This window comes from Eleutherodactylus coqui, chromosome 4, assembly GCF_035609145.1.
Source record: "Eleutherodactylus coqui strain aEleCoq1 chromosome 4, aEleCoq1.hap1, whole genome shotgun sequence".
Classification (NCBI taxonomy): Eukaryota; Metazoa; Chordata; class Amphibia; order Anura; family Eleutherodactylidae; genus Eleutherodactylus; species Eleutherodactylus coqui.
The window spans coordinates 201,739,302-201,763,617 of NC_089840.1; the positions used below are offsets into that span (position 1 = coordinate 201,739,302).

General features: G+C 47.3%; 1 protein-coding gene across 1 annotated transcript; it reads right to left on the reverse strand.

The window, feature by feature from the left end:
• Positions 1-861: 861 nt before the first annotated feature.
• On the reverse strand, positions 862-23,529 carry EIF4EBP2 (eukaryotic translation initiation factor 4E binding protein 2). Its single transcript, XM_066600555.1, has 3 exons — positions 23,304-23,529; positions 5,026-5,202; positions 862-2,565 (listed from the first exon to the last, which is right to left on the reverse strand). The coding sequence occupies exons 1-3, from the start codon at positions 23,434-23,436 to the stop codon at positions 2,534-2,536; spliced, it is 342 nt and encodes a 113-aa protein (XP_066456652.1). The 5' UTR covers positions 23,437-23,529; the 3' UTR covers positions 862-2,533.
• Positions 23,530-24,316: the final 787 nt, after the last annotated feature.

Below are 24,316 nucleotides of genomic sequence, written 5' to 3' on the forward strand. Positions count from 1 at the left end.
TTCAGGGGCTTGCCGCCCTGGAAACTTGACAGCAGGGGAACAGACCCCGCCGAAACTCGAACAGACGATTATCCAACCCAGATAATTAAGTTGTGCGCGTTTGTTTTGGGCGTGCATCTCATCTCCACCCATTCTTCTGGTGGAGACAAGATACAACAGTACTGCTTCACACTGTATAATGACTTCATAAATGTAAAAAGCACTTCACACCACTAACAGGGTGGATCACAGAAAAGTAGTCCGCCACCACACTCTTCTGAAAGCTGTCTAAGGGTACATTCACAGCAGGACAAGTGCAGAATTTCGGCACTAAAATCTGCATCAAAAACCAGACCATTGGTGCAGAGCCGCAGACTTCCTTCCTTTTATTGAAAGGGTGAGGTCAACCCTAAAATCTATACTGCTGGTGCAATGTCTAAACCTTGCTGAGGATTTTCTGCACCATTTTCCTCTACGTGTGCTACCAAGGCAGATTTTTTTTTCTAGGGTACGATCACACACAGCGGAAATGCTGCATCATCTCCATAGCGGAAGTGGCATCACCTGACCAGTGGTGCTAAACTCACTGGAGGCCACCAGGTACTGGGTGAAGGGCTGTGCTGACAGCGCAAAAACTTCAAAGGTGGGAGCACTGTATCTTCTGAAATCAATTGCGGTTACGTAGCTGATTTTTAGACATATTCTGCACCAATGGTGCACATTTTGACTATTTTGGATGCAGAAATCCCGCTATGTCTAAACATACCCTTAGCTTTCATAAGAGTGGTGATGGGCCCACCCTTTATATTAAAAAAAAAAGAACAAACACTAGAAATGTATGTTCATAAATCAAATAGGAGAAACCAGGCTAGATACAGCAAGCATTGTTTGGTTGTGTTTTAATAATTTTATATATTTTTTTTTATAAATTCACCTTCTTTTAAAACATCCCATGAAAAAAAAAGAAAAGCTCCAAAAAGAAAACATGGGGTAAATTTTAAACAGGGGCAACACATATTAAAAGCCAACTGCAGAGAGTGGAACTAGCCTTAGAGCTAGCGTATCCTTTATACATGAACTCTTACAATTTTACTACAAATAGAATCCCAAATTCAGAAGTGGATTGCCGATAAGTGGGGTTGGAGGAATAAAAACACAAAAAGGATTGTCCACCATTTGGATTGTTTTATGTGAAGGGTTGGAGACAGGAAGCATCTTTTCATAGTAGAAACAGTAATTCAGAGAAGCACATTATGCAACTTTTATTAGCACCTAATGATCATTTCAGTCTTGAACATCAACTAAAACTTGATCATGTTTGGCCAATACATTTTACTTTAAATACCCCTTCGTATCAAAACAAAAAAAAAATAGCATTTGTTTTTGGACACTTTGGTGTTTCGTTTAGAAGCAGTATAGGGTATTGCCAAAAAGGTCATGAAAAAAAAAAGTCTATAGACAGGTATTAAACTTCGTCAAAGTGCAGCAGATCACTGTAGAAAAAAAAAAAAGAAAAACCGAATGTGCGGTCCACGCCCTTTTATTTTTGCAATTTAAGTGTGCGAAAACGCAGCTCTGCCATCACACCTCACTTTTTGTCCCAATTGTACTTCATGACCCTTTCAGAAATACCTTTTTTCCCTTTATAAAGGCAAAAACTTCAAACCTGGGTTCAAAACTCATGTGGATCCATGGTGTGCTACGCCAGAAAATGAGAAAGTCCAGAAGTACATAGATTATAGGTCATAATTATGTAATAGACAAGTCATTATGGCAATCTGAGAAGACTCACAATGCTGACAAAGCAAACGCTCTCAAACCCATAAGAGACTTAATTTACATAATTTAATTTCAAGTAGAAATCAACATTGGGGGTAAATTCAATCCTCATAATTCGCATATGGGCAAAGTCAAGCCCAGCCAAGAACGAACGGAATGCTGCAATTCTAGAAGTCAATGCACTTCTGTAAGAGGCAGCATACACATGTTGCAATGAATATGGGGGCCTAATGTAAGACTTCAAAAAGGCAGGTTCCTTGCTCACCAGAAATTTTTTGTTGTTGTTGGCGAGATTACTGTACAGGGAGATAAGCCAAAACATTACAAACAAATGTATCCACTATTGTTTGGGCATCTTTCCAAACCACTGAGCAAATCTTCAGTGGAATTTGACAAAACAAAAGTGGGATGTGTGAAAAAACGTCATTTATACCACCCATAGTTCACATATATTTGCAAAGCTACAGTACAAATTTGCAAACTATTTATTTCCCACTTGCCAACTTCAAGCCATTCAAATCAAGTCACAAGTCCCTTCACCACCTCCACATTTTATTGTAGCTGGGGTGGGATTATTCTTGGGATAGAAAATTGGAAGAAAAAAAAAAAAAAAAAAAGACAAAAAAAAAAGGGAGCCTAGTTGCGTTGACCTTTGGCACCTGGAAGGATTGTTTTCTAAACGCATAAGAGCGCTGTTGCCCGTTTTCCTTTAAGTGATCCTATTGGCCACATCAGGTACACGCAAATTTTGAGTGCTTCCCAAGCATCCGGATGGTTAGATGTCCATTTCAAATTGAGCATCATCACCTGAAGAGAAGAGAAGAAAATCATGAATCCGAACTAACTGAACTCACAGAGTTCACAGACTAAGAATAAGCCCTCTGCACAAAACATGCACTTCCTTACGGCTGGGGTCACGCAGGTCGTATTCTCGGCAGAAATCTTGCGGTTTTGCAGCAGCTTCAAAACCACAAGATTTCTGCCAGGAAAGTGCAGCTTCAACACCCGCGGCACTTAGCCACGGGTTTTGGAGCTGCTCGGCCGTATGCTTGTTCCGTTGCAGCCAGCGCTCCCATAGAGAGACCGCAATGAGAGAACTAAAAAAAACAAAAAACACAGACATGCTGCGGTCGGGGAATCCACGCCGCTTCACTGCGACGGTTTGGCCATCCCAGGTGGATGAGATTTTTGACAAATCTCGTCCACATGGCTAGCTAATCCAAGGATTAGCGGCCGCAGGTGGACCTGCCGCAGCGAAATTCCGCACGGAATTTCTGCAGCAAATCCGCCCTGTGTGAACCCAGCCTTAAACTTCTTTTGAGCAATCAAAGTTTTACAATACAAACTTGGTAATTGCACATATACACCTTTTATGCTTTAACAAGTTCATCCCGTCACATATAAAATTACTATAGCATTCAGTAAACACTTTTTTGCTTCTTTGTAGCCTCTTCAACTATTTAACAACTTTAAACGAGTATTCACTTCTTAGACACTTCTTGTACCATAAATATATGATATCTGCAGACGCCTCCTCATTTCATTCTCCTTCTAAGGCCTCATGTCCATGGGTAGGTCGGATTCCGCATGCGGGAGCCTGCAGCGGAATCAGACCCTGCCTGCAGCCGGTGTCCGCACTTACCTGTCTGGGTCTTTTTTCTGTACTGCGGATGTGTGTGGAAATGTCGGCCAGCGCACATGCGCAGTATAGATTTTCTTTTTCAACTCCCGCTTTCCTGCGGAATCCACGGCCCATCTGCAATACATTTGCGAACGGGCAGCGGATCAGACTGTTTTCATTGACTGCAATGTAAAGCCGTCCGTGCGGGACCCGCACTGAAATGGAACATGCTGCAATTTGTTTTCCAGACCAAAAGATCCGCAAAAAAAATCTGCATGCTTTAATTAAAATGCGGACGCCAAGCTTCCTCTATGAGAGGCTTGAATTGCAGATCTTCCGTAAAACAAATCCGTCCATGGACACTGGGCCTAAATGTGGCAGCGCCTTAACAGGTGGGATGGTGGACCCCTGTTCTAGAGATTGGTGCAGGTCCTAGAGGAGGGACCTATATCTATCAGAAATGTATGGAATATCCTGTGGATAGGCTATAATTTTCCAGGCTAGGAACATACCCCATTAAAGGGGTTGTCTCGCGAAAGCAAGTGGGGTTATACACTTCTGTATGGCCATATTAATGCACTTTGTAATATACATCGTGCATTAAATATGAGTCATACAGAAGTTATTCACTTACCTTCCCTGCGCTGGCGTCCCCGTCTCCATGGCTCCGTCTAACTTCAGCGTCTAATCGCCCGATTAGACGCGCTTGCGCAGAAGGGTCTGCCCGGCAGCAGTGGCATTCTGGCTCCGCCCCCTTCTACGCGTCATCGGGTAGCTCCGCCCCATCACGTGTGCCGATTCCAGCCTCCTGAATTGCTGGAATCTGCACACGTGATGGGGCGGAGTTACGCGATGATGCGTGCAAGGGGGCGGAGCCAGAACGCCGCTGCTGCCGAACCGAGCCGAAGGCAGAAGACCCTTCTGCGCAAGCGCGTCTAATCGGGCGATTAGACGCTGAAGTTAGACAGAGCCATGGAGACGGGGATGCCAGCGCAGGGAAGGTAAGTGAATAACTTCTGTATGGCTCATATTTAATGCACGATGTATATTACAAAGTGCATTAATATGGCCATACAGAAGTGTATAACCCCACTTGCTTTCGCGAGACAACCCCTTTAAGAATAGCAAAAAAAAACAAAAAACTGTATGATTGTCTCCCAAATGTCTCTCAGTGGCAGATGTCAGGGAGTAAAGAATCGGATGTGTTAGATTTCAACATGCTTGAACCTTTCAACCCGCAGGAGAAACTACTGATGCAGGGTTATGGTAGAATTGGAAGAAATAGCCGTTGATCAACAGCCATTTTCAGTGGGTCCAGCATAAAGGGGTATTCCCACCTCAGCTTAGCATAGCCAAGACGGGAAACCATTGATATATAGTTACCGGCCACTAGGACGAAGCCTAGGAAAATGGCCGAGTGCCTTGGTCCAGTGCTGTTTCATAGCTCTTACTGCAGTGAATGGGAACTGTGGAGCACGCAGCATGCTACACTGTTCTGTAGCTCTCTTTCACTTTAATGAGATCTACGGAAACAGCACTGGGCTGAATCGCATGCGTGTTTCCAACAGGTGGTCAGGGTTTTCCCATCTCCGTCATAAACACATATTAGAATGCCTCTTTAAGACATGCTAAAAAGTATCTCTTACCAACAGCAGTCTTTCTGTCATGATTGTTCAAATTGTTTGTTTCTACTTTGGGCTCTTCTACAACAGTACTGGGGCTGGTCACTCCAGGAATATCTGGCAAGCGGCGTGGAGGTGTCTGAGCCAGAGGGGAATTGCGACGGTCCAAGAGAAACTTGCGATCATAGATGATCCTTGTACCTAGCGAGGCGAAAAGGAGGGAATAGTGAGAGAAAAATTAAAAACCGTAAGACAAAAATCTATAGAATTTCTTCACATTATGCACAATCAAAGAAGCAAAATTAAAGGGGTTGTCTCGCGGCGGTAAGTGGGGTTATACACTTCTGTATCGCCATATTAATGCACTTTGTAATATACATCGTGCCTTAAATATGAGCCATACAGAAGTTCTTCACTTACCTGCTCCGTTGCTAGCGTCCCCGTCACCATGGATCCGTCTAATTCTGATGTCTTCTTGCTTTTTTAGACGCGCTTGCGCTGTGCGGTCTTCTTCCTGATGAATGGGGCCGCTCGTGCCGGAGAGCTGGTCCTCGTAGCTCCGCCCCGTCACGTGTGCCGATTCCAGCCAATCAGGAGGCTGGAATCGGCAATGGACCGCACAGAGTCCACGGTGCACCATGGGAGAAGACCCACGGTGCATCGTGGGTGAAGATCCCGGCGGCCATCTTGGTGAAGGAAAGAAGAAGGAAGAAGTCGCAGAGCGGGGATTCGGGTAAGTAATAAATTTTTTTTTTAACACATCCTTTGGGGTTGTCCTGCGCCGAACGGGGGGCCTAGGGAAAAAAAAAAAAACCCGGTTCGGCGCGAGACAACCCCTTTAACTTTATGGGAAGTACTCAAACTACAAAACTTTTTTTCTACAAATTATGTAGTCTTAGCAAACTCCTTGCAAATAGAAATATTCATTCAAGGTCTTAGAAGGTGGCTCCCAATAAGGCAGATTGATTGTGAAGGCTTTTAGCACTTTGCGCAGGGAGTTCTAATACGTCTAATAAGAGGCAGTTATTTTTCCGTCCTCACGCTGGCTGGATCAGGACATAACATGCCCATTTAGAAGCTGAACACTGACAAACTTGGCACTTGGGAAAGCAACAGTACAGAGTCTGCATAGTAAGTCAACACAACCCTGGTATAAAGTATCATGTGAGGTATAGAGGAAGGCATCATTACCATTCAAGAATCACACGGCATACTACACTCATGAAAAGGGCTTTGAAAATGCAAAGCTCTTATTTGGACCAGGTCCAGCCGCTCGCTCTCTGCAGCAAATGGAACAAAACAAATTCTGATCAGCAACTCTGCATGTCCTGATTTCACATACAAAACCCATCTTATAAATACAACAGTGAGGAAGGGGAGGGCGGACACCTCCGTAGACATTCTCATGCTGGCCTGCTCTTAAAGGGGTATTCCCATCCAAAAGCAAATCATGGCCCAGTTGAGAATACTAGTAAGTAATCCCGACCACTTCTGGCTGTGGCATTTGTTTTATGCCACTTTTCTAACAGCCTTAACCCCTTTAAGGACCAAGGACCGAAAGGTTTATAGCGCTACAGTAGAGAAGCGTGACACTTTAAGAGGAGGAGAGGAGGTGGGGGAAAGAGGCATGTGCATAACACCCAGAGGCCTGACATCGTTTGGGAACATAGGAGGTTACAAAAATAAGTAAGACACACACACACAAAAATGACCAATCGTCTAGTCAAACCAAAATTGTCACCATATGCATCCAGTATTCCGAGGCTATACAAATGACATAGTAAAAGTGCCCGAAAGAGAATGAGGAACCCATACCTGTACTATTAGCATAACTATAATGAAATTTAAAAAAAAAAAGAAAAGTTAAAATATATGAAAGAACAAGGGGGGGGGGGGGGGGGAGCACAATTAAGTGCTTGAAAACATTTGTAATTCTGGATGCTAAAGGAAAAAAAAAAGGATTCACTGATCAGCATGCCTAGCGTTTCAATGGCGAGAAGGAAATAAGTCACTGTTAGAGCTGTCGGTCATGTTGCAAGCCATTACTGCCAATCTCTCTTTTCCTTAAAGGGGTTGTCTCGCGGCAGCAAGTGCGTCTATACACTTCTGTATGGCCATATTAATGCACTTTGTAATGTACATTGTGCATTAATTATGAGCCATGCAGAAGTTATTCACTTACCTGCTCCGTTGCTAGCGTCCTCGTCTCCATGGTGCCGTCTAATTTCAGCGTCTAATCGCCCGATTAGACGCGCTTGCGCAGTCCGGTCTTCACCCTGGTGAATGGGCCGCTCGTGCCGGAGAGCTGGTCCACGTAGCTCCGCCCCGTCATGTGTGCCGATTCCAGCCAATCAGGAGGCTGGAATCGGCAATGGACCGCACAGAGCCCACGGTGCACCATGGGAGAAGACCTGCGGTGCATCGTGGGTGAAGATCCCGGCGGCCATCTTGGTAAGGTAAGTAAGAAGTCGCCGCAGCGCGGGGATTCGGGTAAGTACTAAACCTTTTTTTTTTTTTTTAACCCATCCCTTGGGTTTGTCTCGCGCCGAACGGGGGGCCTATTGAATAAAAAATAAAACACGTTTCGGCGCGGGACAACCCCTTTAAGATCCATCAGACCTAGTCTCCTGCATAAGAGGAAAACCACACCCTTCCGATTGCTTAGGATTACTAGCGCAACATCTGAAATATCAGCTACATAGTTTGGAATACCGCCGGGTTCTTGCTTCCATGCAATGACTCAGTATTGGTGTGGGCTGATAAAAATTGAGATAAATCGTAGCTGTTTGGAGAACCTGGGATGGAAGCAGCAGGAAATAAAGGTACCTTTACATGGAAGAACTCTCTATGCAAATGTGTTTGTAAGGCGATCATATACAAACAAATGACTTTACATCAGAGGACTTGATCAACCAAGGACTACTTTTGAAGCTGAAACAGCTAGCAACTTATCACCTTGCTGGTGGCTGTGATTACACTAAACTATCATTTGATGTGTCGTTCTTGAGGGCTTATTTGGCCAATAGTCATCCCATGTAAAGCTACAGTAAGTCACTTAATATTTCACTAGGTATTCAAACTTTCTGACAATTAACTGGACACATAAAAAGCTGAAAAAACCCTAAAATAAGAAAACAAATAAGGCCGCTATTGCACTAGACCTAGTAGCTTGTCTGAACTGCCAGACTGCACCGGCAAGGTGATTAGCGCTATTACACGAGCATTACCGCCATGTAATAGCACTAACGTAATAGCGCTAACTGCTGGCCTGCACTTAAAGTTGCAGCCCAAAAATTGACAGGAAAACATGAGTGCTAGTGGCAGCAGCTACTGCTCATGTAATATAGCACCCTAGTGGTCAGGTATAAAAGAAGGCAAAGATATACTGATTAAAGGGGTAGTCTCAAACCAAAGTCAAATTCCAAAAGAGTCAAAAGTCATCTCACAGTGCTGTAGTAAAGCCCTATTTAGAGATGGGATGAATCTCAGGCAAACGATGCCCGACACTCGTCCCCGCACATACTAGCTCTCGTGCTGTTGCACGGCAGCTAGTATCGCTGGCTCGCTCAGAGCAGCCAGCAGGGGGGCGGGGAGGCTGCGGGAGATTTCTCTCCTCGCGCTCCCCCACCCCTCTTTATTGACTTAACATAGTGGCCATTCGCTACTGAACAGCTGCTATTTACACTGAACGATAAGCGATCAGCTCATAGTCCATCATTTCTGCAGCATAAACGATGGATGATAAGCTGATCGCTCAGTGTAAACAGCAGCTGTTCAGTACTGAACGTCCGCTATGTTATGTGAATGGGTAGGGGCAGGGGGATAGCAGGGAGAGAAATGTCCTCCAGCCTCTCTACTGTGAGCCAGTGATACTAGCTCCTGTGCAGTAGCATGAGAGCGAGTATGTGCGGGGATGCGTCGGACATAGTTTGCCTGACATTCGTTCCGTCTAAATAGGCCCCAAGTCCATCCTTCATCTTCCCTCCTCATTCTGCAGCACCCACTGTGCTTCGTTGTTGTTTATAGCATTACTTTCTGTTCACAGTCTTCCTGTGTTTCTCTGATACATCTCCCATAATCCCCTGGGCTGCAAATCTGCATTCTCCACCCACACAGAACTCATGAATACTAAGACACACCCACTAAACCAATCATGATCACCCAGCTCCTCTCAATGTTTCACAAGCTGAATAATAGGAGAGCGCCTATATCACCTTCCAAAGATTTTTTTCCAGTGACCAGCAACCCCATCTGGACCTAGTCATAATAAAACGCCATTTAAATCGGAGCGCGGTTGTCTGCTGCGCAGAAAAATACTACAGTGAAGCGCACTGATACGCATGCAAAGACTCCTATGTCCGTGTGAAGCCTCTGCTAGTAAATATGCAGGGAGGTTCTCCGCAGCGTGTGAACAGATCCTGCCAGGTGAGTTCCCCCCTTCTATCACTGGTATAGAGACCCCTGGCCATACATCGGGGAGGAGGATCTCCTGCGTGCACACCGTGTTCTCATCACATGAGCACCAAGCTCAACAATAACTTGGCATGGTGTAAGAGTTTTGTACCGAACCTCGTGACACTGAGAACACTGCTTGGAGCGCACCCAGTAAAGCAAGAACTAGGTACATGGAAGGTAAACATTAGGAACGGAGAACGGACAGCAAGCCAAAAATGTTTTACAGAGGAGAGCTGAAAATATTCTGCAGTAATAAGCGCTGGAAAACAACTATCCCCGTATAGGGCTGTACACAGTTCTATCTGCCCTTACAGAGAACAGGTCTTCTATACGGCCCTCAGTATACGGCCAGCTGTCCACGGCCGCGACCGAATATCGCTAGCGATATTCTGCCGTGGGGGAGCACCATAAGGTCTCCGTGATGAGCCATCTAATTGATAGGCTCACCGTGGAGAAATGCGGCATGCTGTGGTTTTAATCACGTGGGCAAAGAAAGACTCGGATTCTCCGTCAGCGGACGATGGGCTGTGCTTTCCATAGTTATCCTATGCAAAGTGTTATGCGAGCTCCATGAGCAATTTATCGCCGTGGATCTCGCTACGACATCTCGTCCATGGGCAGACAGCCTAAAGCAGCAATGGAGATGCCGATTTCAGCAGTGTCACTTATAGGGTGCTGTGGTGTGGTTGTTAAAGGGGTTGTACCATCTCGGTACAAGCCCTCCCCACCGAGTAACAAGTGGTCTGATACTTACCTCTTGCATTGTGTCCGGTCTCCGTTTACAGCTGCAGTCCCGTCTGGTTTATGGACGTCACAGGGGTTGCAGCCAATAACAGAGCTCAGTGACACCGCGAGGAGAGGATATGAGAATTTGTTATGTTACTCAATGGGGAAGGGTTCTACTGAGAGGGTACAACTCCGACAACTCCGCTTCGCTGCATGGTTTCCTGAAAGCTGCTCGTCTGTTGCACCGACCTCCTATGCTTTACACTGTCCTGAAGTCTACAAGACGTGGGGACATGAGCACAATCACACAGTGGATATTTTCGGCTCAGTGTAGACAAATCGCTAAAATGTATTCATCTAGCTGGGATTTCATAACGCTGCGGATCCCTCCGGTGTGAAGTTAGCCGGAGGCTGGCAATCACAGCCCCATATCGCGCTCGCCAACATGCGACTTCCCTGCAGATGCAAGGAGTTTTTATATCAAAACCGCCTGGCATCACTTCGAGGAAGTAGCGATCCTCCACCGCGGCGGCGGATCTCAGAGTGTCTCCCTTTGTTTTCAATGGGGAAATCTTGCATCACACTTGCATGCGCCTGGCACACGGTGCGATGCTGCCGCCGGCCCCATAGAAGACAATGGGCGATGTGAGGGCACGCTGTGATTGTTCTCCTGCATCACAGTGCAGTTAAAAAAACCCGCTCATGTGTGTGACCCTGTGTGAGATTTGTGCGCCTAGCAAAGCGAGAATCTCGCCCATGTAAAGCTGGCCTTAGGCTAACATTGAGAAAAGTTGTTAAAGTGGAGACTTATTGGTTTACATTTCCTTGTGTTTTGTGCATTTTGATCAGGAAAGAATAATGTGGTCCACCTACTGGTCTCCATCTCATTAATGGGTCCCCCTTCAAATCCTGTTTTCGGTAACTCTTACGTATATCGGAAAGGAACCGCAAACATGATTTGAATCCCCCAAGACTTTATACATTTTCTGCTCATTAAGAAACTTGCAGACGGCCGGGTCGCATCCCACTGTGAGAATTCTCGCAGAATGCGGACCCGTGCCCCTGCAGAAGTCTGCGGCTCACCCGCTTCTGGCGTCTCCTCTTCTCTGTGATGTTCCGGCTGCCGCCCAGCAGGCGCGTGTGCAGAGCGGAGCCGGCAGGTCTCTACTGACATTTCTGTGCGGGCCCCTGTGAGATCCGCACAGAAATAGGACATGTCGCAATTTGTTTTTCACGTGTTTTCACGTGGACAAATCGCGGCTGTGTGCATAGGAATGCATTACTTAATGCAATTTTATAGCAGCGGGCATGGGCGAAAATTCTGCGGGAAATCCCACCACGGAATTTCCGCCCATGTGCAGGGGGCCTTTATCTCCTATAGCAATAGCATATGAAACGTCCTGTGTGTCTCCTTTGTTTATGTCTGCTGCCCATACTTTAAGGAAATCATTCCTAGAAACGCCAAGTTATGCGAACACCGCACTACTCCCCAACAAGGAAAAATAAACATTTTTAAAATATTTACATATTACACCATTTTGTCCTGTAAAATGAAGGATGGCTAAACGGAGACCACACAGACCCCATGATAGTTGACAGTATACACATGCTTCCGTCATAAGATGGATGGGTTTTGCCAGGGGTTGCAGTTTGTCTGCTGCCCAAATAGAGCAGAAAAACGAAAAACTAGTCGTCACGGAGCAGTAAAAACCTTCAGACTGTTCTGAAGAGTGTAAATACCCGGACGGTGGAGGATGAAGCCGATGTGGTCTATAAGCTACATCATACAATGCAGTTACCATGTACAACCGGGCGGAGGTCTACCGGACGCTGTAATACTCCATCTCTCCTCTGCCTGCAACACACACTGAAAATCTGCAGTGTATCCACTACATGTCCACATACTATTAAGGTTTGGCCTGTGAACCGCTAAAAATCTTGACCACATTAATTTAGTAAAGCACCAGTGGAGACTAAAATAAATTGCTATTGCACAGTGACACCCAAAACTAAGAATCTGGTTTAACCTTTTTCCCTACTTAAAGGGGAATTCACATGTTAGATTTTAAGGCATAGCCACAGGATACACCCTAAGTGTCTGATTTATGTAGGGGGGGGGGGGGTGTCACCAGCTATATCCAGAACAGGAGTCTATTAACCCCACTGGTGCGGTGGCCACCGACCACTCACTATCCATGTGGATGTGGTAGAGAGGTAGCCGGGCATGCAGTTATTGCCCCTCTATCCTGTCCCCACCTCACTGGGAGAGAGAGGTCCCAGAGGTAGGTTATGCATCTAGAAGACACTTATGGAATATCCTGGGGTATACCAGAAAGGAGATTCATTTCAATGAGAGCCGCGCTAGCAGTTACAAGCACCGGTCACTACGCTGCTCCAACCTCTGTGCAATTGTGGCACTGTCAGTGGGCGCACAATCAGATTGGTCAGGGTCCCGAGCAATGGACCCCAGCTGATCAACTGTGGATGACCTATATTTAGGATAGGTCATTAATAGTATTCTCCCTGGGAAAACCTTTATAAGGCCGGGGGTCACATGACTGTACTTGTTGTGCATTACGCGCAAGTATGGTCAACAAAGTACATTGCTATGCATTGTTCCACTTACCCTTGCGGATATTTATTACGTATGTTATGTCCATAAAAGAAAAAAAGAAAAAAAGAAAAAAAAAAAAAGAATGCAGCATATTCTGTAGGAGTCTCTAGGGGGCACTGGCCCATCCGAGCTGTTGTCTGTGGATATTGGTGGCCATAATAAAACTAACATGGCGACTTTGATGTGAGTAAACTCATTGCTCTCAAGTGGCTGCGCAAAAGTGGTACAAAACAAAAAAAACAAAAGAAACAGCCATGCGAGAAGTGAGTCATCCTGTAATGAACACTCAGTTCTTAGAGCGCAGCTAACAACTCTCACAACCACAGAAAAGCACAAGAATATTTTGACATTATTCCCTGCGCCCATTTTTTTTTGCGCACGTAAATACACATGGATACGTGCAAAAAAAAATTTGCACAAATAAGTGGGGAAACGCAATTTAATACGCAGGTAAAATGTGGGAAATCTTATGCTGTGTATTATGATACGGTCGTGCGAGCGTGGCCTAAGGAAGTAGAGATATTTACGGTGTGAGCAAGCAGCTGGTCCGACTCACCTGAGCAGCTGACCAACACCGTACTAGATTGTGCGCTCTACAGTCATCACCTGAGGAATGATACAGTGCTGCAAAGGACTTCTTCTGTACCACACTAGCAGACAGTGTACAGTAGAAGTCTATGGCTGGCTGTACCCACAGATGGCATCAGCAACACCCGCTGAACCAAGAATCAGCCATAGCCAGACCCAACAGACCCAACAATCTCTTACCATTAAGGTCAGAATTAACTGAAATTCACTGTGTAAGGCCGACTTTAGTAGGACTCCCAGAAAGATCTAGGGTAGAGCTGAGGCAAGTTGACCCTCGTATAAAGTGGCATGACTTCCCAGCTCGGCACGACTCTGGTGCCTCTTCAGAACATCTCATCATTCACAAGGAAACCCTTTTTGCTAGTTTACATTTAGCCGATTCTCCGGGTACCAGTGGACTCTACATATCGGGCACTGATCTACAAGCACTTCGCATAAGAATAGCCTTTGGGATTTGCTAAATATATAGAGGAACCATATGCTGCTCGCTCCAAGAATGCAGCCGACAGGTGCAGGTTTCTGTTTTTAGAGATTGGAGGTACAATCTACTGATCAGATTGTTTTCTAGAGGGCCTTTTACACGGGCTGATAAATGGTTTGGATTTCCACGATCCAGCCAGAATCTGAATGATCATTCAGTGCCAACGCATGCCCCGATTGGACAATGAATGAGAATTCATTTGCTTCTCGTTCAGTTTATGCATGCAGAAAGCTGGATGTCTCAGCCTGGGGGGGGGGGGGGGGGGGGGGGGGGGGGGCACGATCCACATCCCGCCTCCATACACAAGTGATGCTCGTTCCTGTGAAAAAGACAACCTGTCGGGCATCTGTACCCTACAGGTCACCCTGTGTTTTTGGATAAGCTGGATTCAACATGTATTAAATAAACAAAAACTTCTTTGAAAGTCCCTGCTGTGGGAGTATTTTTTAACTAGAACATCTGGTAACGTAGGAGGGCACCACTGTGTGCTTACTGGGCTGTGTCCCATGTGGTCTTGGAGCCGGCAACTGATAGCTTAACATACCAGTACCTACACTGTTTTCGTCTTTTTTTAATTTTTTTTTTTAATTTACTCTGAAAGTTTATAGATGTATCATGAAGCCAACCACAGCCCATCTGCCCCATTACAGCCTGAGGACCGGCGGCATATGAACGTAATTCACTGCGTACCGCCCATGCCAATCATGCAGACAATGACATTACGTACTTGCTGTGGACCACCGATTGCCATTCATTATCTTGACCTGCCATGTAACCTGTGATAGGCAGTATAGGAGTCTATGGCAGATCGGCAGAGTATTGCGCACACAAATACAGTCATGTGAAGGAGCCTTAAGCATATCATGGAGGGCGAGGAGATTACTACATGGATATGCATTTATCTGAATGGTCATCATTAGAGATGAGCGAGCGTACTCGCTAAGGCAAACTACTCGAGCGAGTAGTGCCTTATGCGAGTACCTGCCCGCTCGTCTCTAAAGATTCGGGTGCCGGCAGGGAGGAGATCTCACTCTCTCAATCTCTCTCCACCGCTCCCCCCTGCTCACGGTTCTCCCCCGCCGGCACCCGAATCTTTAGAGAGTAGCGGGCAGGTACTCGCATAAGGCACTACTCGCTCGAGTAGTTTGCCTTAGTGAGTACACTCACTCAGCTCTAGTCATCATGCAATATTATACTTCCCCGGGATACTAGGGGTGCAAGGGGGACTTTGGAGGCAGTTTGTTGCTTGATGAGTCTGAGTAGTCCAATTGACCTATACCAGCATTTCCCATACTTCAGTCCTCACAACGTCCCAAAGGATCATGTTTTCGGGATTTGTATAGCATTACACAGGTGGAGATCCTTAAATCATGACCTATTCGAGTCGGGAGGCTGGCGTTTGGGTAACGCTGGTATAGAGCATTTAGTCCACCAATTATATATAGGTCTCTGCTTTTTGCCACCAAATGTGCTGTAAATATTTGATTTACACGGTGTGGATAGATCGGCATCATGCCCCATCCGTAAGGTGAAGACTGACTAGAAGGACAGATGGTTGATAACATTACAAACTGGCTTTCCACAAGGGATTGCATCAGGTACAAGATTAACCCCTCTGTTTATCCGTGTATTAAATATGTACTATACAACGGCATTAAGAACTGGAAGCAGCAGCTGAAGCCTGGGTGTCTGCCAAGTACCACAAACACATTACCATTCGCTTGTGTGACCCATCAAAATATTTGCTTTGCTCTTAAATACACTTCAGTATAAAACACGGGTGCTGCAGAAATAACTCTGCCACAGGAGTCTAAAACCAAGTCAATCCCTTTATGTAATCGCCCTCTAAAAGTCACCAATTACAGCTATACAAAGTGGAGGAGCTGCAGATTATCCGCACCAAAAAGTGCAAAACTGCGAGAGTGCATCAAGTCTTACTCTTTGCAGCGTACATGTGTGATTTTCAATCGGTAGCATAAGATGCCACAGATAACCTCCCATCGACTCCAAAATTGACCTTACTATAGAGATGGTTACTTCCCTTTTGCACCCGCAGCATAGTTCAGCGTTTACTGGGTCAGGGTTCTCATGCACTGCACTGATTTCTGCAGGAAGCAGCCAGCTCCATTCCCACTGCCAAGCTTGGTATTACAAGCCAAGTTGACATTCACTTCAAGGCCTGTAATAACAAGCCTGGCCACAGCAGTGCGAATGGAGCTGTTGACTTCCTGCAGAAATCCGCTCAGTACATAAGTGCATTTGCCCAGTGAGCAGTTGGTCAGTGGTGGCAGACCCCTGCTGATCCATTAATGACTTATCTTGCAGGTACACCACCAATGGTTTACAACTGGACAACCCCTTTAATATTAGGCTGCTATTACACAAGTGCCAGCATTGCCACAAGCGCTTGAATTATCCCAAGAACCCTGTATGCCAGGCACAGCCTGGCAGTTTGCGCTATTATGCGAATATTTGAAGAAAAAAAAAGGAATATAGTTTAATTGTCATAACTGCACTAATACCTTGATTGCACTGCCTGGTCCTGCGGTCACGGAAGCATAACATCTGTTTAAGCTCTGACACAGGAAGCAGAGAGCTCCCCCATGTGGGCAGCATGAATATGGAGCATTCTGACTAGTACAGTTCATTATGTAGCCAGACCCCCTTTTACATCAGCCATGATGTAGAAGGGGCCCTCCTGAGGTGGGCAGTCCTCACTGCTCATCGTCAATGCCCACTTGACACATTCACACTAGACCTAAGAAGAGCCAACATGGGGGAAATAGAGAGGGAGTACAGTGGGAGTTGTGGGGGGGGGGGGGGGGGGGGATTGCTGCTGCAAAGCTATGCAGCTGTCTCCACCGACATGACAGGTCCCTTTAATGAGCCCTCTTCTAGCCACTTCCTCACATTTTATACCAGAACTTCAGATATGAGAAAAACCATTGGAGGTACAAACCCAGTGAGAACCCGTCACACGAGCGTACGTACAACTTATATTTCCAGGCAAGTTACCTGTGTTCTCATTTTATGATGAAGTGTCCTGGAGCGGTAAAAACAAATATCATCCAAAATCTGCCGACCTTCCAACATCAGCTATTTGATGACTGTGGGGAAATCCAGCAACCATAACACATAGCCCGATAGCAGCAGTCACTGTCAGCTCTACATAGGGAATGCTAAAGGTTATTAGTAAAGCTGTATTACCACCTAGGTGTTCAGCTTCACAAAAAGAAAGGGTATATTCTGTGCCAGATGCCCAAATTACCCAACAACCAGAACTGTAAAGGTGTTTTCCAGACTCATGTGCCAAGTTACCTTGAGCTAAATACATTGAAAGTGGGATTGTGGGGGATTGAGCTGACCCTTCGATGCTGGACAAAGATGGACGGACCACATTGACCACCTGATGCACACCAATTTGGTATGAATCAAATGTCTAAGATACTATGCACTAACATGCCTGGCCCATCCCTGCTCATGCAAGCAGTACCTCTTGGTCACGACCTGAAAGTTGCAGGTTTAATCCCTGCATGGTTCAGGTAGGCGGCTCAAGGTTGACTCAGCCTTCTGTCCTCTCGAGGTCGGTAAAATGAGTACCCAGCTTGCTGGGGGGTAAAAGATGACTGAGGGAGGCAATGGCAAACCACCCCGCAAAAACAGTCTGCCAAAAAAATATCACGTTGTGACATCACCGTAGGAGTCAGTCATGACTCGGTGCTTGCATTTTGCATGTGTGTCTTGATACAACTCCAGCAAGAAGTGCCTAATGGATGCATAGACCTTTTTTTGACATTAGTCACATCTCACACCATCCACACACCTAGAAGAAAGCTGGAGTAGATTATATGTGGGTCTTAGGCCTAGGTGGCTATACCCCTCTTGATTTTAAAAAAAAAAATGCAGTTTTTCCTGCAAGTGAAGCATGGATCAAGATCTACATTGTGTTAAAGCAGCCCTCCGGATTTGGGACAAAGGTCTATTAGTGGGGCATATTACCTAGAGTTGTTCACCGGCCAAGATGACCCACACTCTTCAGACAGTGTTATACTACTAACTCACTATATCAGGTCTCTGATTGGCCAGAGCTGCTTCGGCGATCAGGCCTGTCCAATCAGCGATCAGAGCATAATGTGCATTAGGTAGTTAGTAAACTGGCAGACCAAAGGGCGTCAGAGAACAGCAGCTGCAGGTAGCTTACCCCCCTGCCTGGTGACAGTTTTGAACAAAAATTTGAATAGTGGCTTTAAAGGTCTTTCAGAGGCTACACTCTAGCCACGCTTGTTATACTCTCACTATACATGCCAAGCATGTTCATAGCCCAAGGGCTATCTCACATGAGCATATGCTACCGCACACAATATACAGTACCAATCTTCACATAGACTTTTAATTGTGCCTCTCCCCCAGCACACAAAAAGCACATGCGCAAAAAAACAGGATTGCTGCATACAATATCTTGTGTCGGGTATTACGTGTGCATACACGCCAAGTCAGCGTATAGGGATTGTCAGCACGCAGCAAATATGCAATTTATTACGCACATGCTCCCGCACGGAAATACACAGTATGTTGCAAAATAATTTTTTTTTTTTTTTTAAAACGCTCCAATGAGAGAACCCTAAAATGGGCCAAATTATGGAAAGCGAATAAATAAAATGTTCTTTTGATACCCATTTAGGTCCTATCCATCAGCATTTTGCAGTAAACAAAGTTGAGCAGCAGCACTCACCACTACCAGTTCGGGGGGGAAAAAATCCCCATTTAGGTCCTATCCATCAGCATATCTTCGGTGAATAGTGTAGGATACTATGTGAGCAGCTCATGTACGACATCTGCTGCCACGTAATACTACATTTCCCCTGCAGTGGCCACTTCAAAGAGAAAAAATGTCTGGGTGGCCCTGCAAAAGGCAGCAGCTTCCTAGAGGTTGCAGGAGCAAGGGCCACATTTTGAAAGGGGTTATCTTTAATAAAACATCCCCTTTAATACAGGGGTAGGTGAGGTTTATCTGTTCAGCAAGTGCCTTGGTAGATTCTTCTAGTGTATAGAAGCAAAAGGGCGTTCGCTCACCTGCAATGTGATCTCAGTGCAAGGAAACAGGCTGCCTCTCCAGAAGTCATCTAATGGATGCTTTAGGGGATGTCTAGCATGAACGGATTTTAATTGCGGAGTCTGCGTTCGCCGTCCGCGTGGAAGATACAGGGGGGGGGGGGGGGGGGGGGGAGAATAAAAAATAAATTGCTGCATGCTCTATTATAGTGCAAATTCCGTGCAGACAGCCTCACTGGGTGTCTATGGAGGCAAGCGATCTGCGGCTCATATGCAATTAACATTGCGTATGAGTGGCGGAAACACTCACAACTTGATCGGAGAAAGAAAAGCTAGAATGCCAGCTGGAGGGAAGAGAGATCTTTCTTCTGCGCGGATGATACGCTGTGCATATGTGCGGAAAGCCAAATCGCATCTGCGCTCATTCGCAATTACTTTGCTGCAAAGTATCCCAGGCCTTCCACTCATGGAATCCAACTTGTTCGTGTAAGTTAAAAAGGACCTGTCACTTGACATATGCCCTTTAAAAATTGCACCATGTGACCCCCCCCAATCCCTGTGACCAAATCTAAACAACATGCCAGTGACAAGTCATCTTCAAGAAAGCGAACAAACTTACAGCCACCGTTCACATCTAGAAGGAACACGCACTTGGCGCGGCATATAGTTCTATGAGGCTTCGGGACGTCTCAGGATCCAGCATGCTATAGACAGACTCAATCGGCCTGGCTTCACGAGGGCTGTTGGCATTCGCCAATCACGTCACCACTTTTTATAAAGCATGGGGTATCGCAAAACTAAAAGCATCGATCTTTTCTAATAGGACTGAAAAGAAGCTGCACAAATGTATTTTTTGCCTTGCCGTCACCAGGAATAGATCCGCAGCTTGCAGCATTCCTAGAGAGTGTAGAGCCGCTGCCAGGGGAGGAGGGGGTCTAACTCTACAGGCCAAGAATGTCAAGACTTTCTATTAGAACTGCATGTATTCTAAGAAACAAGTCCGGCTCCCAAGTCACACAGGAACAAGCTGCCTTATGTCTCCTATGCAGCTGTTGATTAGATAACTTCTGCAGTGCCTTCCCCTCCCCCCCACACACTTTCCCTGCACTATTGTGCAACAGTCATGGGGCTGAGCTGGCTTCCCCAACCTTGTTTACAACTTCCAAGAGTTCTAGGCACATGGCAAGACAGCGCTGATAATAAGTCTGTACATGTGGACGACTAGAGAAACACTTTGTATCCCAGCAAAACACAAGAAGTGGATACATTTTAGCGTTGGATCCTGGCAGAAGAGGGCAGAGCTGGCGGCCGGCGACACCTTGCCAATAAAGGCTTTGTTTACAGCACTGGATACAAATTGTTACATTCTTGCAGCTGCAGGTGACGGATTTTATATGTCCGTGTTGACAGTCAGGTGACAGCTTGCTGCTCGGTAGTCATACAGACGCGTGGCTTGCATGTAATACTCAAACAGGAAAAGTGACGAAATTCGTGTTAGAAAAGTCGTAATCGCGTCACTCCGGCTCTGCAATCAATGCAACCGAGTTAGAAGTTGCAGGAAGCTTTATGCTTTAGGGCTCTGTCACACGGGCGCGCAAAAATCATGTGGTTATTAGAACCAATGGGAACGTTCAGATTCCTTCATCGGAACGTCCCAATAGGAAACCATTGGTTCTAATAGCCGTGTGTTTTTTGCGCACCTAGCTCCCCACGTGAAGGAGCCCTTAGTGCTAATATTTTAAACAGAAGTTATGTTCGTGCAGATGTGAATTCTGCGCCTTTCACACATAAGGCCGCCTGCACACGAGCGGATTGTGAAATCTAGAGCGGGCGTCCACCTCCAGATTCCGCAGCAAATACCGCCCATAGCATGCTATGGGAAAGTGCTTTTTCATCTATACACGCTCTACTTCTTTGCGGATTTCGCACGGACGGCTTCCCTTGACGTCAATGGAAGCCGTCCGACCCGCAGTGACATTGTGCAAAGGTCACGTATTCTGCGTCCTCGCCTGGCTAAGACGCAGGAGAAGCTGGGATTTAAAAAAACAAAAAGCCGTACTGCACATGTGCAACGGCTCGCGGTGCGGACCATCGACAGCGCAGTAAAAGAAGAAAAGCAGGTGCACGTGGATGCCAGCTGGGCACAGGGTCGGCGCCCACATGCAGAACCAGACCTGGTCGAGCGCAGCCGGCCTAATGAGAAGTGCCCGAGTCTTTTACACAAGTGACTGGTGATGTCATCACCAGCTTGTTCGCGGTCATGTAGGCCGTTTAGACTGCACGATTATTGGCGAGACTCGCGCAGTTCTCCATCACAGACGGCTTTGGATTGCGGATTCCGCAAGCGCCGTCCGTGGTAAAGTGCGGACATTGAAAGGCATGCATTTTTGCTTTCATTCACACTCACGGATAAGAATTGCGTATTCCGAGAGTGCAAGAAGAAAAATCACAGCATGATCTATTTTAGCGCGGGCTAACCCCATTGAAAGCGCGTGTTCCGTCGCCCATACGCAATTAACTTTGTGTAGGAGCAGCAGAAACGCTCGCAACCTCAAAGAAAATAGAAAGAAGAGCCGGCTGGAAAGGAGAGCTCTTTCTTCCGTGCGGACGATACTCTGTGCATGGCGTACATCCGCGCAGAAAACCGCTCGCATCCGCCATCATTGGCAATTACTTTCCGCAAATGATCGCAGGTCTTCTACTGCGGAAATCTGACCCGTTCACGTGAGCCCGGCCTCGCCGGTTCATACTGCTGTGTGGAAGAATGATCAGTATTTATGGCGAACGAAAAGTACACGAGCCGCGCCAATTTATATGCGGCTGAAACCGAACGAATGAGAACCACACGATTCTCGCTCGCTTGTTTGAATGGTAAGGGTTCTGTCTAAAGCCCCAAGGAATTCCATGAAGAGGATGAATCATCATTGCAACCCCTGCTAAAATCTACACACCGGGCGTAAATCCCACACGCGGGTCCATTACCGGACGCGATTTTGAAGATTCGTCCACATTGGCGCTACTGTAAATGACGCAATTTTTTTGTGCAAGGTCCAAAATGAAAGTCCACCCTGCATACACAGCCCTAGCGCATACACAAACGTTTGGTGCCAGCGCATTATGTGGGCGGGTTTTGAAAGCGCAATTTGCTGCGCCAATCTTCGATGGGCTCCCATATCGCCACTCGCGCATATAGCGTGAAGTACGCAGCATGTTCTATCTGGACACGTATAACACGTGCCAATATAGTGCATGGTGATTGGCCGCACCTACACAAAGTCATTGTGTACTTATAGTGCGCCAATGATTGTCTAAACAGATGCTACAGCGAGTCGGCCTCAAACAACGGTTTGCACGCTTTTACGACGATTCTTCTCTTCAATATGGCGGTCCTTGCAGCGCACTTTATCCGCTAGTCATGAAAAGGGACGACTGCTTGATTACACCAGACGGTAACGAATCAACCGGCGCCTATTTTTAGTGCGCGTCTCCATATAACAGAAGACGCTTGGGGCTGAGCCTCCGCCCAGCTATGGGTCGGTAAGACCGCGCCTCCGATCCCCTGCGGCTGCGCGGAGCCCAAGCCGTAAACGGTTTCCAGAGAAAGCCGTCTTAGGAGAGCGGAAACAGAGCGGCTATTGAACTAATTCTCACTCGTAATCTGCTGGCGGCCATGTTTACACGGATCAGTTATCGCTCGCATTTGCGCGGTTATTTCGACAACAGCTGTCCTATGGGAAGGGGGGGGGGGGGGGAACAACCTTTTTCCAAAATAACTTTAAAAAGTTTATTACGGAGGGGCGGCGTTATCTAGCACGTGTGCGCAGGTCATGGGGAGATGCGAGCAGCTGCACATGTGTGTCGCAGGCGCCAGACGGAAGACAATACGGCACAGTTTGTTGATAAATGAGTAACAATTGCGTAGATTACACGCCATGATGGTCACTGGGCGCTGTTCACCAAAAACGGAATTTTCACTCTCGTTTATCACGTAATTTAACAACAAAGCATTGCTTATTTCTGCTGCAAAAAAATGACATGAAGAGGGGACATGTGACAATGGAAGGCCAGCTGAGGGGGGACATGTGACAATGGAAGGCCAGCTGAGGGGGGACATGTGACAATGGAAGGCCAGCTGAGGGGGGACATGTGACAATGGAAGGCCAGCTGAGGGGGGACATGTGACAATGGAGGGCCAGCTTAGGGGGGACATACTTTACAATGGAGGGGGGAGGGGGCACACGTGACAATGAAGGGGGGGGGGGGACACGTGACAATGGAGGGGCAGCTGAGGGGATACATCTGTAGAACCCCAGGCAACCCATTTAAAGGGCCAGCGGCTGCACTAGGCCTCCCTCCCCATGTGCCGTGCAGTAGGCCGCGGCTTACCTCCAGGGGTGGTGGAGAAGAGGGTGCCCCCGGGGGTGGTGCAGTAGTCATGAGGTAGCTGAGAGGAGTCGCTGATGGGGATGGTCCTGGTGGGGATGGCCCGGCTCTGGCTGTGCTGGTGTCCGGCTGACATGCTGCTGGCCTGGAGTTGTGTGAGTGCGGCGGTGAGGGACGGAGAGCAGCGGCAGCGGGCGGGCGGAGAGGAGCGGCCTGAGGGAGACGGCGCGGGGGGATTGGCTGCCGCTCCGCTATTATTTCCCGTCCGCCTCTCTCCTCCGCCCTCCACGCTCCGTCCTGCGCCAGGAAATGAAGTCAGGAGCCGCCCGCTCTTAACCCTTCCCGGGCCGCGGCGACCGCATGATGCAAGAGGCGGGGAGAGCGGGGGATTACTGGGGCGTTAGAGAGGGTGAGGGGCTTAGTGCGGGGTAATGGAGGGTGAGGGGGCTCAGTGCGGGGCAATAGAGGGTGAAGGGGCTCAGTGTTGGGTAATAGAAGGTGCGGGGTAATAGAGAGTGAGGGGGGCTCAGTGCGGGGTAACGGAGGGTGAGGGGGCTCAGTGCGGGGTAACGGAGGGTGAGGGGGCTCAGTGCGGGGTAATGGAGGGTGAGAGGGCTCAGTGCGCAGCAACACAGGGTGAGGGGGCTCAGTGCGGGTTAACAGAGTGAGGGGGCTCAGTGCGGGTTAACAGAGTGAGGGGGCTCAGTGCGGGTTAACAGGGTGAGGGGGCTCAGTGCGGGTTAACAGAGGGTGAGGGGGCTCAGTGCAGGGTAACAGGGTGGGGGGCCTCAGTACGGGGTAACGGTGAGGGGGTTCAGTGTGGAGCAACACAGGGTGAGGGGCTCAGTGTGGGGTAATAGAGGGTGAGGGGCTCAGTGCGGGGTAATAGAGAGTGAGGGGGGCTCAGTGCGGGGTAATAGAGAGTGAGGGGGGCTCAATGCTGGGTAATAGAGAGTGAGGGGGGCTCAATGTGGGGTAATAGAGGGTGAGAGGGCTCAGTCCGGAGTAATAGAGGG

What these genes read in the sequence shown, in the direction of transcription:
- EIF4EBP2 (XM_066600555.1), bottom strand. Translation starts at nt 23,436, where the DNA reads ATGTCAGCCGGACACCAGCACAGCCAGAGCCGGGCCATCCCCACCAGG. An exon ending in CTTCTCCACCACCCCTGGAG is followed by an intron (nt 5,203 to 23,303) that starts GTAAGCCGCGGC and finishes TCGCCTCGCTAG; the next exon opens with GTACAAGGATCATCTATGAT. An exon ending in TGACAGAAAGACTGCTGTTG is followed by an intron (nt 2,566 to 5,025) that starts GTAAGAGATACT and finishes TCTTCTCTTCAG; the next exon opens with GTGATGATGCTCAATTTGAA.